The 15,420-nt window shown below is 27.7% G+C and overlaps 2 protein-coding genes across 7 annotated transcripts in view; one reads left to right on the top strand and one right to left on the bottom strand.

The window, feature by feature from the left end:
- The window catches only part of Aralar1 (calcium-binding mitochondrial carrier protein Aralar1), a 30,273-nt gene extending 23,529 nt beyond the window's left edge, over positions 1–6,744 (bottom strand). Inside the window, exon 1 of one of the 4 annotated variants that reach the window (XM_083080283.1) lies at positions 6,440–6,744. In XM_083080283.1, the coding sequence (XP_082936409.1) occupies positions 6,440–6,481 (42 nt within the window). In that variant the 5' untranslated portion in view covers positions 6,482–6,744. Of the gene's footprint in view, positions 1–6,435 lie in introns of all 4 variants that reach the window. The other 3 variants (XM_083080284.1, XM_083080282.1, XM_083080278.1) reach the window with 3 other exon arrangements.
- A 1,358-nt stretch (positions 6,745–8,102) lies between these two features.
- Positions 8,103–15,356, top strand: LOC145960355 (serine/threonine-protein kinase dyf-5). Of its 3 annotated transcripts, none has more exons than XM_083079736.1 (10): positions 8,103–8,214; positions 10,329–10,608; positions 10,974–11,095; positions 11,161–11,373; positions 11,888–12,235; positions 12,639–12,803; positions 12,969–13,097; positions 13,185–13,427; positions 14,207–14,424; positions 14,585–15,356. In XM_083079736.1, the coding sequence occupies exons 2-10, from the start codon at positions 10,453–10,455 to the stop codon at positions 14,695–14,697; spliced, it is 1,707 nt and encodes a 568-aa protein (XP_082935862.1). In that variant the 5' UTR covers positions 8,103–8,214; positions 10,329–10,452; the 3' UTR covers positions 14,698–15,356. The 3 variants fall into 3 exon arrangements, with proteins under 3 accessions (XP_082935862.1, XP_082935860.1, XP_082935861.1); XM_083079734.1 differs by having other exon boundaries at positions 13,185–13,463; XM_083079735.1 differs by having other exon boundaries at positions 8,105–8,214; positions 10,311–10,608; positions 13,185–13,463.
- Positions 15,357–15,420: the final 64 nt, after the last annotated feature.

The following is a 15,420-nucleotide window of genomic DNA, read 5'->3' as shown; positions in this document are numbered from 1 at the left end:
TGAGAAATTTTTATATGTGAGATACACTTATTTGTAAAAAATAAATTCAGATAAAATCAGTTAATTTTTTTTAGTATTCTTTGAATTGAATACTTAAAAGTAAAGTCTGATGCATAAGTTACAGGATATGACAATATATGGAACAATCTAATTTTTCTAACTGAACTGTGGACAAGTAATAAAGATAAAAACAATAATAAAACAAATGTAAAATCTAAAAATATAACGTAAAAATAATATTATTAAAAACGACAATAGATTATGCAATTCATAAGAAAAAATAATTTATAATATCTTATTGTTAATATTTATCACACTATCGTACTATGGTGGAAATGATATGATATTAAATATTTCTACAAAGGAAAAAAAATGTAATAACGTAACAATAATGTAAAAATATTTGTAATCAATCCTTTTTGACGTTTTTATTTAAAAAATCAGAAACTTTTAATTAATATATATCTTAATATATTTTTCTTTTGTGTAAATAATAAAAATTTTAATCATGATAAGAAGAAAGAAGCCAATCAAAAATTAAATAATATATAAATGTAACTGATATATAAATGATAATCTCAAGAAATTTATAGGCTAACGTTTACAATTTTTCCTTCAAAGCACAATTAATGTGTTATTTAAAAATTAAAATTTAGAAGATTTTTAAATTCTCGAAAACCTATCCATGAAAAATATATATAATCAAATAAATGGTATTTGTATGGTATCGAAATGCACTAATAAATATTGTTAATATTTCAATACTTTGCTATCTATAAAGAGTCGTGGCACAATTATGACAAAAATAATTATTGAACAAACCCAACTTTCAAAACTTAAAAAGCATCGCACTAAATTCTCAGATCGCTGCACTTATCAACCTATCACCGGTAGCATTATCACGATACTATCGAGAAAGTGATATACTCGATCAATCAAGTTATTTCGACTGCTGTTCACTTCTCACTAACGTGTTAATTCGAAAACGGTTCACTACTAGAAGTTCGTAATACAACTGCTGTAGAAATGGGGACGAAAATGAGAAGAGGTGGTCTAGAGCCCCCGACCTGCTTAAATTACCGCAAACTGTTATAGGAAGACCAGATATAACAGCCCAGCCTAGTAATATGGTACCCTGATCAGTGACTGTAGAAATACAAATCGAGTTATTAACTATATTAAATAATTAATATAGTTATTAATAGAATCCGCCAATGAAGCATCATTGATTTTTATGACTGCATTCATAAAATCATAATAAATATGAATTATGACTCATAACTGTTTCATAGAATTACAATATTTTTTAATACTGTGCAAAACATATACATTTCATTGATTTCTATTAAACAATTATTATTAATACAATAAGATGAAAAGAGAAATATACAATCTTGATTTCTTATTTGCTTATTAATTATATTGCTATGAAGCAACATAAAAATTATTTTCCTAAAGGTATTTTCAAAAATGATATTTCAAATATTGCTTAAAAGATATTAAAAAAATTAATTTTTCTCTTTTCTTCTCTGGAACAATAATAGCAATAATAATACAGTACAATTATTTGAATGTACATGTTTAATTTGAGAATTAAATTTTTTTAATTAAATATTTAATGTAAAAAAAAAGATTTTAAATAGATGTTAGAAGATTCTTACTAACAATTTTATTTTTATAAAAAAACATTTTTTTTTTTTAGATAAAGGTTTTTTCTTTTCCATATAATGCATTTTAATTATCTGAATAAAATAAATATTTATTTGCAATCGTAAATGAAAACAATATTCTCTATTATTCATATTCATAATTAATTCATAATTGCTATCAATTCATAATTGCTAATTAAATTAAATAGAAAGACAAATTGATACCGATTCAAAATTGAAGAGATGCATGTGATATATTTAAAAAATATTAAAACAATGTATCTCATGTCTCATCATATTATAAAATTAGAAAAACCAACAAAATAATAAAAAAACCAACAAAATAATAAAAAAAATCTATGAAAGGATTATATATACATAAAATACTTCAAGAGTCTCGAAAAAAAGAGATTAACGCTTACAACAATTAAATAATTACGATTAACTAAATAATAACTAATAATAATAATACTTCTAAATATAATCGGTCCTTGAAAAATTTATGAATAAAAGTTAATATCAAATTACATTTTTTGTCAAGATAATATATCTCATCCATTCTTGATAAACTATCTCTGTTGTATCAATCTTCGATTAAGCAAGAATAAAAATCAAACGATCGAAGGTGAACTTATTATACTAAAACTGTGTTAAGAATAAAAATGTTAAGAATAAAAATGTTTTTTAGCGAATGCTATAGAAATAGTATTTGATTATGCAAACCACGTCAACCCATTTATAGATATACATTCGTTAAATCAGTGACGTATATTTTAGCAGAGGACTAATAAAATTAGTGATATGCACATAAATGATTACAGCATCTCAGTTCGATTATATATATGTATAAAAACACATCCACATACATATCAAAATCGATTTCTTCAATATTAGCTGCACGTAATATTTTATTTAATTTATTCGATAAATTAATATATAATTAACATATTAATATATTAATATATAAATTAATATATAATTATAATTAATTTAATCGACGAAAAAAATAAAAATTTTATGGATTTTTATTACTGGATAATATTTCTTTAGATTCTCAAATAACATTCAAATAAGGGGGAAATTAATTTTTTAAAATCTTTATAAAATATTTTTAAGGAATATCATGGATACTTTATCTCACGTATGGAAAAATAAATAAGTTTAAAACTTTAACATTGCATCATAAAGTATAATATGTTGTCACAGTTATCTGAACATAACGAAATTAGTAAATTGATTGCTAATGGAGCAACTAAATGATATAGCTTTAGAAACTCGATTATTTAAAAATTACTTAAAATGATAACTAATTAAAATTCTAATCAGTTTTGAATAATTATGAATGTAGAACTAATTTCTATGGATTCTATCGATTGTTTATTTATGGAATTGAGCGATCCAAACCGACCTTAGCCTGTTTCTAGCGTACTATTTCCATCAGCTAAGAAAAGACATGTCAAAATCAGTGCAGAACGGAGAAACGAAAAGATAAATATCATTCAACCTACATTCAACGCGATAATGTGCAGTATCGTACAAGGACTTGCGCTCAGATATAATTTTTTCATGTAACGTCTTTTAATTGTTCTTGTATTGTTCTTAATAAACAAACAAATCTCTTAGTAAAAAAAAAACCCGTTGAATAACAAAAATGAAACAATGTTTTTCTCTCAAGACATTTTATAAAATTAATAAAAATAAATTAATTAATAAAAATAAAAAAAGAATTAATAAAAATAAATTTAAAAAAATAAATAAATAAATATAAAGAAAATTAATTTAATCACTGTATTATTAAATTATCGTCGTTCTTCAATTTATTATATAGTTAAAAAAAATAAAAAATAAGTATACATATGTCGTCTATATAATTAGTTTATAAGAGAAAACATAATTAAAAGTATTGAAACGTATATTGACATCGCACACGATTATCTATATTTTCAAATTTTATGTAATTAATTAATGAATGGACTTTCTTGTCTGCACACAATTTACGCAACATAATTCAGGAATTAATAGACACAGCTCAAAATTAGAACGTCTTAAATATTACGAGCACGAGTATTTCGGGTTTATGTAGTCCACTGAAACTTCAAACTTCGCAATAGATTATATAACTATGGTATCGATATAATTTCAATCATTTATATCGATATACATTGTTTTTCACAAACGATTATTTTTGTATCTTGGACTTGCGTAGATCGGAATAAAAATAAATGGTTTGCGTCAAAATCAAGAAGCCAGTTGATAAGAGCTCTACGTGGGATTTTGTTTACGTAAACTCAATATAACGCAAATAGTGGAAAATAAATGTCATTAATTAGCAAGAATGTAAGATATAAAACTATACATTACAAAAGTATAGTCTTTTATATAAAACTCGGCAAATTTTAATAAAAAATTGTAATATATGTATATTCTGTGAATATATCAATTATGGCTTGAATCCTCTGTAAGTTTATAAAATTTGTGTGTAACTAGCTCGATAAAATATATAGACATATCTCGATAAAATTTATAGACACTTAAGATTAATCTGGATTTATATACTTTTAATAGCTTTATATATTATTCAATAATTCTATATATATTTTTAAATAATTCTTGATATTTCAAATAAATAATTCTGTCAAACTAAAAAGAGAATATTAATTATTATATTATAATTATATCATTATTATATTAAAATTATCCATTCTTAATATATTCGTATTGACAAAAGAACATATTGTTTTTTGCTCTTTTTTTCTTTATTCATTTATCGAATAAAGGAATTTGTGTAATGTTCTTATATTGTTTCCTATCTATGTAATATGCTGAATGGTCAAAAAATTAACTAAAACGTATCTATGGAATTAAAGAATAAAATATTTTAAAACTGATCATGCTTCTATTGCTGAACTTAACTGTTATTATAGCTCATTTTCTCTCTTTTAATTTATTTTATTATTATATTAGGCCCCTCATTATTCCATTATTGCGTATAATTATAATATTATACTATAATCATAAGTTTTATTTTATTTTCGTTTTGTCCTACCTGTCTTTATTATTTTTGTCAAATTTTAAGAGGTCTATGGTTTAATATGAATTTTAAAAAAAGATTTGCTTTTTCAAAGGAAAAGTATCCTTTAAGATGAAACAGAAATTAATAAACAAACACTTAATTTTGAAATATATTAGACTTCATTAAGGCTCTCTCTGGACTAACACACTTCACAAAAATTAAATTTACATATAATATACTCCCTTTTTTTTCCTTGATATCTGTGAATCTTCCCTTATTTTTTAATTTAATTACACCGCCGCAAAATCGAAGCATATGCTTGTATTACATCAGCTAATAAGATATAAAAATAAAATAAAAAAACAAAGAGAGAATTAGAATCTAAATGTATGGATAACAAAATTCTATCGCTAACAATGAATGGATCGCTAAAAACTACGATCCATCCGTGAGAAGAATTAACGAAATCGAGAGTGAGGATTAGTCCCAGTAACCTCGAAATTAAACTGGCCTCGCACTCGGGCAGATTCTAGGATCGATATTCGCATCGCCAGCCCGACACAATAGAGATGTCACTCGACCGTCGTTCTCAGTTCTTTGTCATTCATTCTTTCACTCGCCGAGAGGCATCATGTGTCACGCAAAGCGAGCTGTTGTAAAACGCAACGTGCAAGTCGAATGAAAAATAAAAGCCTCGATCGATTGACGTCCTTTCTTGCATGATACATTAGTACAAAAGAGAGATAAAGAGAAAGAAAGAAAGCATGTACAAAAGAAAAAAATGTAGCTTTATATGTGTGTGCAAATTGTGCAATTTGAGCAAACATCCCGAAAACAACATTGACAGAAAGAAATTAATCTCGTCCTCAATACTTATTTTTTTACACACCTTGTGGCAATCTCGTGGTTTAATCGAGATGAGATAATTAATAGAATTTAATTAATATTTAATTTTTTCTTTAAATTTTCTTATTCACTTTAAAATGCATAAAATAAAAATAATTTATTTGAGAATTTTTTTTGGAATTGAAAGATCAAAGATAATTCCTTATTCTTTTTCTTCTCTTTATTGAAAATATATCTATAGCTTAATAGCATTTAATTAATAAGCATTTAATTTTTTCTTTAAATTTTCTTATTCACTTTAAAATGCATAAAATAAAAATAACTTATTTGAGAATTTTTTTGGAATTGAAAGATCAAAGATAATTCTTTATTCTTTTTCTTCTCTTTATTGAAAATATAAGTGTATATCTATATATCTATAAAATTTACATATTTATATATTTATAAAATCTAAATATTTATAAAAGCAAAACTGGACAAAGACATAGATCAATGAAGAAACTAATTCGAAAGTTTTCATAGCCAAAAGTAGTTTTCTCGAACGATCTATTATAAAATCAACATAATTTAAGATCCACTAATCTGTACTTTCTTGCACTTTTTGCACTTAAAACGCACTAAGGACACTACTTTCTTTCCTCCCTTTTTTCAAAAAAAAAAAGACAAAAAAAATTCAATTTTCACGCGAAATAATTATTAATTGTCATTCAATCTAAAGTCTATAAATAAAATATAATAATCTTGGATCTCGATATTCAACATCTCGGATTTTGAGACAAGAGTAAAGGGTGCGACGCAACGAAACCATCCCTAAATTCATTGATGGGCATACTTACATCCACACATATACACATCCCACACACACACACACACGCACGCATTATCTACTCATACGTGTAACAGAGAAGATAAATTAACTAAACTTACCCACCTCTTGGCAGGATGCTCGAACGATAAGCGAGTCCTTCAACATTCCCAGGAGGAAGTTTACCTCGAACCTTTCCTTGTCACGAGCAGCGGTCGATCCTCGAGAGAGACACAGCAGCGAGCGGCACAGAGATCAGAACCAAGATATCGGACCACCTGGTTACGTCGTTCCAGATACACTATTCTCACATACATTCACGAGTTTAACAGGCACTTCTCCAGGGGCGACCGATGCAATAAAATCGCAGAACGTTGGAGCCACGCTGATGTACGTGTCGCGACGACGATATACTTGTTCAGTCTTTGAAAATAATTAGACAGAGCGGAAACTGACGTGAGACTCCGCGGCCAATTTATCAGCGCCATCTAGGATGAGTACCGACAGAGAGGTATCATGGCTCGCTTTTAGATCATTCCTGAGAGCGATACGCCCTCTATGAACATTAAAAAACGTCAACTACGAAGCCACCAATGTTCTCAGAGGGTAACATGTGCACAATTTCTGGTTTTGTTCCGTGCTATGTGCACGAAATTCCGGTAGCACCAGCTGAATAGCAAGAGCTCATGTATATAAATATAAATAAATTTTTAATTTTAATTTTTTTAATAAAATTTTGTGGGTCTCTCTCTCTCTTTCTCTCTTTTATTTTTATTGGTAATTCGTTGAAATCATCCGAAATTTTCTATGCATTACATATATACATATATAATATACACGCGAAATATTAAATTAGAGAAATTTTAATTTATAGATTATTTAATTGATTATGTATAAAACAATTAATTAATAAAATAATATAATAAAATAATTAATATAATAAAATAATATAATAAAATAATTAATTGATTATGTATAAAACAATTAGTTCATCATTTTGAAAATAATATATAAATATAATAAATAATTTTTATAAATTACTTACCTATATGTATATGTGTGCCCATACGCTGTCCAATGCTTTTCCAGACTTCCTTTTTTCTCTCTTGTACATCTTTCGCTATTTTCTTATAATACTTATACGCGATTAATTATTATAAATACATGATGGTACATTTTACATGAAAAAATTTAAGTCCTAAGTCTTAAGAAATTGACCAATCACAGTCGAGTATTCTCTTTATACTTGACTGTGATTGGTCAATTTATTAAGGCTTAGGGCTTAAATTATCTATTGTAAACCCAGTCTAAGGGTTAACAGGAGAGTCTGTGAACATTGATTGGACGGAAGATATGGCAAGATTTCTTTGATCTTTCGTGTTAAGAAATCTATGGCATTTTCGAGTAGTTGGGTTTGATCAATTTTTCCTATACTTTTTGATAAAAAAACTTTCGGAATTTATTTTTATATTATGGCGCCAAAGTTATCGAAATCTCGCCAATATGTTCATATGTATATGTATATTTTTTTGTCTTATATAATTCTATATTGTTTTTATATATTTCTCTATAATTCTCTTTTGTCTTATATAATATCTCTATTCATATAAACAAGAAAAATAAGACGATAAATATAGCAAATTAAAATATACGACACAGTGCATATTAACCCAAGTTGTATTCTGCCCAATTGAAAATGGCTGCCTTAGCTTCACTTTTAATATTGAAGTTGGCAGTCTAGTATAATGTATACAAGTCTATGAGTTTGACAGTTTGACTTAATATTCGTAGTCATAGCGACCGCGAAGTATGGCCGCTCGATTAATAGTTTGTTGCGAATGACAGCTACGCAAGAAGATAATCAAGTACATGAAAATTCAAGAATCTTCGCATTTTGTTCTGTGAGTACAATTCCGATTTTTTCCGATTAATAATAACAGAACATTTTTAAAAAAGAAAAAATTATTAATTTTCTAACGTTATCTTGAGACGATGTTTGATTTTATTGCGATCTATATCTCAGTCCCTTGGGAATTGATAGCTATTTTTAATGTTTTTAAGTCGCGCAGTGCAAATTTTTAGATGCGCCATTCGAAAAAAAAACGAATTTTAAAAATAAAAGTGAAGATATGGAATTAAAAATTATGTTTTAAAAAATATAAGCTTTGCCATAATTATTTTTTATGTATTTTTCATATTAGATATATTTTTTGTTTTTAAACAATAATGCTTGGAATTTTTGGAAAAATTATTAGACAATATTTCAGGATTGATAAAATTATAATTAAATTGCATTTGATAAAAATATATTGTAAAATTAATTAAATTCACAAAAATTAGATTAATAAATCAAAATTTGAATGTTTATATTTTCTTGTTTTATTTCTAAAATTTTCGGAATTAAATATTACAATATCATAATTATGTAGTATATGCTATATTATCAGCAAGTAGACTTTTATCGAGATTTTATTATCATCATATCTAAACATGAAGACCATTTTTAAATATTTATAACTATTGCTACGATATTTTGTAGATCAAAAATAATGTTTTGAATTTATCAGAGAGTCTGTTATATTAAAATTATAATTGCGAGTTGTGTAAAATACTTTTTTTAGTATCGAAATTTAAATTCATCGGAATTAGCTTATTTCTTTCTCTTAGAATGGAAAATCACAAAACGCAGGTTGTTAGCTATCAGGTCGAATAACGTCATTCGAGAAAATCTATATTCTTGCATGTCTGGCTCACAAGATTGTTCGCATGCGGCCGTAAGAAAATGCTAATCTCAGAGAGACATATATACAAAGTGGTGTCCTAGATTTACAAGTCTTTTGCTCCATATGTCATAGGTCCCTTCTGTATCGTAGAATCGGATTATCGTATATAACATGTGCAAAAAAAATGTCGAACGTATTGTCGCGTGATTTTCCAGGCAAGTTCAACATGTACGAGAAAACTTTGTCGAAAATAATTTGCTCTCTGATGATATTTCTTTATTTATTTAGTCCTAAAATACATACAAATTCTACGATATATTGCGCAAAAATCGTAGCTAGGATATTTGACATGACATCAAATTAAGACTTTCTGACGTGAATAGCGTAAGAGCTTCTCTACCATCTTGTCAACGGTTTCGAGTTTTATGGCAAAATGTCGCTTATCAAATATTCATTCTACCGCTATAGAGTCAATACTCTGGATAACTCGCACCAAGTATTTATTTATACACCGACGAGACTAAGTTTGCTAACTTTTAGTTTGCATTATAAGCCTTACTTATATGCGTAGGATACTCGCACTTTCGAATTAAACTCTAAGTATCCGCTCGATAAAGGTTTACGTAAACACTGAAATTTTTCTTACTTATTCAAATTTATACATACAATGTATAATTTAAATTTATTTAATGCTTTTCTTGATTATATAATTCAAGATAAATTGTAATAAGAAACTCCAAAGAATTTAAATTATTACAAGAGTAAAAATTCTCTCTGTTCATCACATCGTATTTTAGATAATTCTCAGATATTCCATATACAAGTAATACAAAATATTTATTATTTTGTGAATAAATTAACGTATTAATAAATTGAATAAAAAAAAAATAATCTACAAGTATATTTTATGTTATTTATTTTATTTTCGCAAAATTTGCACTCACATATCTAGTCTCTATTTCCTGTCCAAATGAAACAATGATAAATTTTATTTTCACATTTACGTTACAAATAAAGTTACATAACTCGATATAATTATTAAATAATAATATTTATTATATTTCACTTTTTAATAAAAATTGATAATATAAGATTTCATTTATTTAGCACTGATTTCTTCCTTTATTGAAATTATTCTAATAGAATTAATTGTTTTAAATATTTTAAGGATTTTACATTATGCACACATACATACATTTATAAATTTTTATATACTAAATTTATGTTTTAGAAAAAAAAATTTCTAAATCAGTAAATTCATAAAATATCTTCAGCTTTTATGATTACAATAGATATGAAGAACATATGCGATGCCATACACGAAGATGTATAAATATGTTGCAATTGTAATGCTAAGATTCACTATGTAAGAACGAGTGAACGAGTGAAAAATTTCCAAGCATAACGTAAGTGAAGATGAATCGATATATAACTTTGAATCAATTGGGTGACGGAACCTTTGGTTCCGTTGTCCTCGGAGAACGCATCGATACAGGCGAAAAAGTAGCTATAAAGAGAATGAAAAGGAAATATTATTCCTGGGAAGAGGCTATGAATTTGCGGGAAGTAAAGGTACGATTAAATTAGATAATTAAAAAAAAATCTTATTATTATTTCGGATAAAAAATATTTTAAACTATTAAAATATTAAATATATTAATTAATTAATATATTAATATTTTTAAAATATTAAATATTAAATTACAAAAAGATTTGCAGAACAATACATAATATTCGATATTATATAACGATAAATGATAATATTGTGCTGAAATATAATTAAATTCAATTATGATATAATTAAATTACATATTATTATGATTACAATTATGAAATAATTTTTTTCATTCTTCTGTTCGCGGTCTCTTATTTTTCAATCAAATCGACAATTATCAACAGATAATTTTCATCTTCTTCTTTCCCTTCCTATATTATAGTCATTGAAAAAACTCAGTCACGCAAACGTGGTGAAACTTAAAGAAGTTATACGAGAGAACGATGTGTTGTATTTCGTATTTGAATACATGAAGGAAAATCTCTACCAATTAATGAAGGACAGGTATATATATGCATTATACAAATGTTATTTTTAATCTCGTATTTATATATTCGGAATATTTGTAGGGACAAACTCTTTCCCGAACCAGTAATAAGGAATATGATATACCAAGTATTGCAAGGTCTCGCTTTCATGCATAAACATGGTTTCTTTCATCGCGACATGAAGCCAGAAAATTTATTGTGCATGGGACCCGAGTTAGTAAAGATTGCTGATTTTGGGCTAGCGAGAGAGATTCGATCGAGACCTCCGTATACTGACTACGTATCGACGAGATGGTAATAATTTCGTGATAGTATTATTCGTAAATATAAATTAATGTTTTGAGGATGATTATTTTTTTTTAATTAAACTCTGTAAATTTAAAGAAAAAGTATTTGTTTAATGAAAACAGAAATAGTTTTGATTATAACTGAAGTAAAATATAATATTCCTTAAAGTTCTACAGAGATCAATATCACACTTTACTCATTCATACCTTGACCCTGATCTCTTTTTCTTCTTTTCTCATTAACTGATTATAAACGATACACATTCTTTCTTTTCTTTTTTTTATCAGACTCAGATTGAATAAGAGAAGGGAAATGCCTATTAATAAATCTTTTCTGATGTTCTCCTGCACTCATTCTTCCAATTAATTTCACATATTGATTAATGATTTCTCTCAATTAAACTCTGGAGTCACACACAAATTAATTTTATTATCAGAACATTTCAAATTTTAGAAGACAAATGAAAAACACAAAAAATACGACATCTATTAATTAAAATTAAAGACTTATATATACGCAGGTATCGAGCACCGGAAGTATTGCTACACTCTACGACTTACAACAGCCCGATCGACATTTGGGCGGTTGGCTGTATAATGGCCGAATTATACACGTTTAGGCCCTTGTTTCCCGGAAAAAGCGAAATTGACGAAATATTTAAAATATGTTCTGTAATCGGAACACCTGATAAAGAAGATTGGCCGGAAGGATATCAATTGGCTGCGGCTATGAATTTCAAATTTCCCAATTTTACGCGTACCTCATTAACCGTATTAATACCGAATGCTAGTCAAGAAGCAGTCATGCTTATGGAAGATATGTTACAATGGAATCCTATAAAGAGGCCAACAGCACAGCAATCTCTTAGGTATTTAAGTCTACATAAAGTATTTAACAAATTGAAAAAGAGGAAATAATTCTTGAAAACAAGAGACATTAAATAATCAAGATGTTTATTTTTATAAAACGCTTGCAAATGCTAACTTCGACTTAACTAAAATAATAATGCGATAACAATAATGCCAATTTTAAAGAATAAAAGTTATATATTAAATTATTTATTAAACTATATATTAAATTTATTAATATTTATTATATATTAAAATTATAAAAATTATATAATAAATATATAAAATTTGTGCAAAAAAACAATAGATATTAGCATATTTTTACATCATTTATTATATTTTCTTGAAAAGTTTTTGTAAAGATTTTTAAAAGGATTCTGAATGATTTGAAACTGTTAATAATGATTATTGTCACATCTTTAGGTATCCATATTTTCAAGTTGGCGACCCGCGTATCATTAATAGTAAGAAAATTGGTGTTGTATCTCAACGAGACTTCACCATGAACAAAATAAATCTTCCATCACCTGCGCCTAAACAATACAATTATTCTCAAGAAGACCTTGTTAATAACCTAGTACAATCAAGGTAAGATATCAAAAATTCATATATATTTAATTATCGATGGTAAGTCTAAATTGGACATCACAATTTTTAAAAAAATATTTTATATTTTCTGATCTGAAAAAAAAAATTTTGATAACATTTCTATATATTATTAAAACTATTAAAATTGAAATTTAATATTTATAGAGCACCCGAAAAAATGGTTGAATCGCATCAGCAGACGGTTGCCTTGCCATTGCTAAATCATAATAATCACAATAAACATGATAATAACGCTTCCAAAGATGATGAGGACGAGTTTGCCGGTCTTTTAGGGTAGGTTGAACGATTTTTCTCGATGAATTTTCCTTTCGATGTATTATCTTTCGATTACTTGATTTGATCTTTTGATTATCTTATCAGGAGCAAAGTCAGCCCGGAAAACACAAGCGCAATGCTCATCCCCGATCGCATATATAAGGAAAATCGTATGAATTGGAATGTGAACTATCAACAACCTGAAAATTTGAAGCATGGTAATGCCAATTGGTCTCTACCAGCGTGGAACGAACCATCGTCGAGGATGTGGAATCAGTCAAACCAGTCCAGTCAAATGAAGAATTCGCGCAAAGTTTCAGCGAAGCAACACTACCTCAGCGTGGCTCGGTATGTCGCAGGCCAGAGCACAAATTTGCCATCCAGGTATATAATGTTCCGAAATCCAATCGAGAGAATCCTTATCGCGTGCACGGTGTTGATAATAATCGGCCTCCTAGTGCGCTCGCACATCAGACGGAACATATTTTCGGAATATCTGATGAATCTGTTTAAAATTGCGCCATTTGAAAAATACCACTTCTTAACAATACAATCTTATGATACAATCGTTCGTAAATCGATTGATATTTTGGCTAATACTATACAATATTTAACCGATATGCTGACAAGAATCTCATTCCCATTAATTATCTTCTTAAGCATCTCTATGCTTATTGGATCGATTATTTGTCGAATCTCTTGGATTATTCTCAATGTTATATCGAGACATTTGCTATACTTGTGTCAAATCTTATTGATTCACTGTGACGAATACCTCGTAAAACATTTCATGATAATAACGAACTTATTAGGCAAAACACGTTTGCTTGTGTTATATATGAACAATGCGTTGCGATATATCTTCACAATTGTCATTCTGATTATCGAATTTTCAGCAATATGCTTGTCGCATTCATTAGATTGCAGTAAATATGTACTAAATGGAACGATTTTTTATAACTAAAACACATGAAAAATAACAAATGTTTACTTCACAGCTATATTGGATATATTTGTGTAATTTGCATTGTGTAAATTCAAAATAAATCATCCATATCGTCTTCATCACACATATTGCAGCTTTCTTATTGTCTACAGTTTAATACTTTTCTCTATTCATTTTCAAGAAATGGGGATTCTGATATCAACCGATCAAAATTGTTATTAAATGGATTCATCGGTCAAACGACATCCAACAAATATGAGGACTTTGCAGAGTCCTATTGGGGATCTAGAAATAGTATTGAGAATCAAACAAGACAGCATTATCTCGCGCGAAATCGTTATATTGCTGAACAAAGCTTGAGATTACCTTATCCCAGCGTATATGGTACTCAAAATATCAGTAAGTATTGAATGAATTTTTACTTCAAGATTGCGCATTTTTTTTTATTAATTTCCCAACCGAAGGCTTGCTTCGATTCTCAGGCAATTTTTATCCGAGTAATGATATTTTTAAAAAACACAAGAACACAATTAGCTAACACCAATTCTCTTTTCGATAGAGACTACCAATAAGCCTACGTTTCAACCTAATTTATTTGGAAACGTTTTCAACGCGAAAGCCAGTGGCGGACCCTATGGCCGAACAGACTGGGCAGCGAAATACCTCAAATGATCATTATAGAAATATTCGGTTTTCCTTTTTCATATTGATAATTTGTCATTGTGGCCTTTCTTCTAGGCAAACTTTAACTGTGATAGGACGACCGTTGTCGTTCCATTGTGGCAGGGACACAGGCAAGCAACTGCGTCCTTTTTCCTGTATTGCGATTTTATTAAAATCAAATCATACGGATTAAATGGAGAAGAAACAACAGAATTGAATAGAACAGATATCATTTTATCGGGGATTTCAGCATTTTCATATATGTGATTAAAGTTTAGGAGCCAATTATATAGATTGCTATTATATAAGTCGTCTATGTTAATTGATCATGTACGAAAAAGTTTAATTTAGTTTTTGAGAAACCAATAATTCGGAACTCTATATATATAATTCTATAAGATATATTATGTTGTGTACATGTGTGTGTGTTTATATATAACACGCATGTGTATAGAATGTACCCCTTTCATTACTTATTTATTATATATATGTATAGTTTGTATATATTAACATTTCAATGTGATGTGATATATGTGACAGTTGATTATAGTGCTTATGGAATTACATGAAACGGAAATACTTGACTTAGAGAATCAACATCAAAGTGTCACATCATATTTGATACAATGTACCCTAATATTACATTATTAAAATGGAAAATATAACATAACGAGTATAATACATGTATATTTTTTATTACATATATGCATTTCAACATCTTTATGTTTTCGC

Source organism: Camponotus vicinus, unplaced genomic scaffold, assembly GCF_025532165.1.
Source record: "Camponotus vicinus isolate PSW18456_S1 unplaced genomic scaffold, iyCamVici1.0 SCAF_10, whole genome shotgun sequence".
Lineage (NCBI taxonomy): Eukaryota > Metazoa > Arthropoda > Insecta > Hymenoptera > Formicidae > Camponotus > Camponotus vicinus.
This window is presented reverse-complemented; position numbering and strand designations above follow the sequence as displayed.

Excerpts from the sequence above, each read along its gene's own strand:
- LOC145960355 (XM_083079734.1), top strand. The coding sequence starts at position 10,453 with ATGAATCGATATATAACTTTGAATCAATTGGGTGACGGAACCTTTGGT. Across the intron at positions 12,236-12,638 it reads ACAGCACAGCAATCTCTTAG|GTATCCATATTTTCAAGTTG; the intron begins GTATTTAAGTCT and ends TCACATCTTTAG. Across the intron at positions 13,464-14,206 it reads AGCACAAATTTGCCATCCAG|AAATGGGGATTCTGATATCA; the intron begins GTATATAATGTT and ends TTCATTTTCAAG.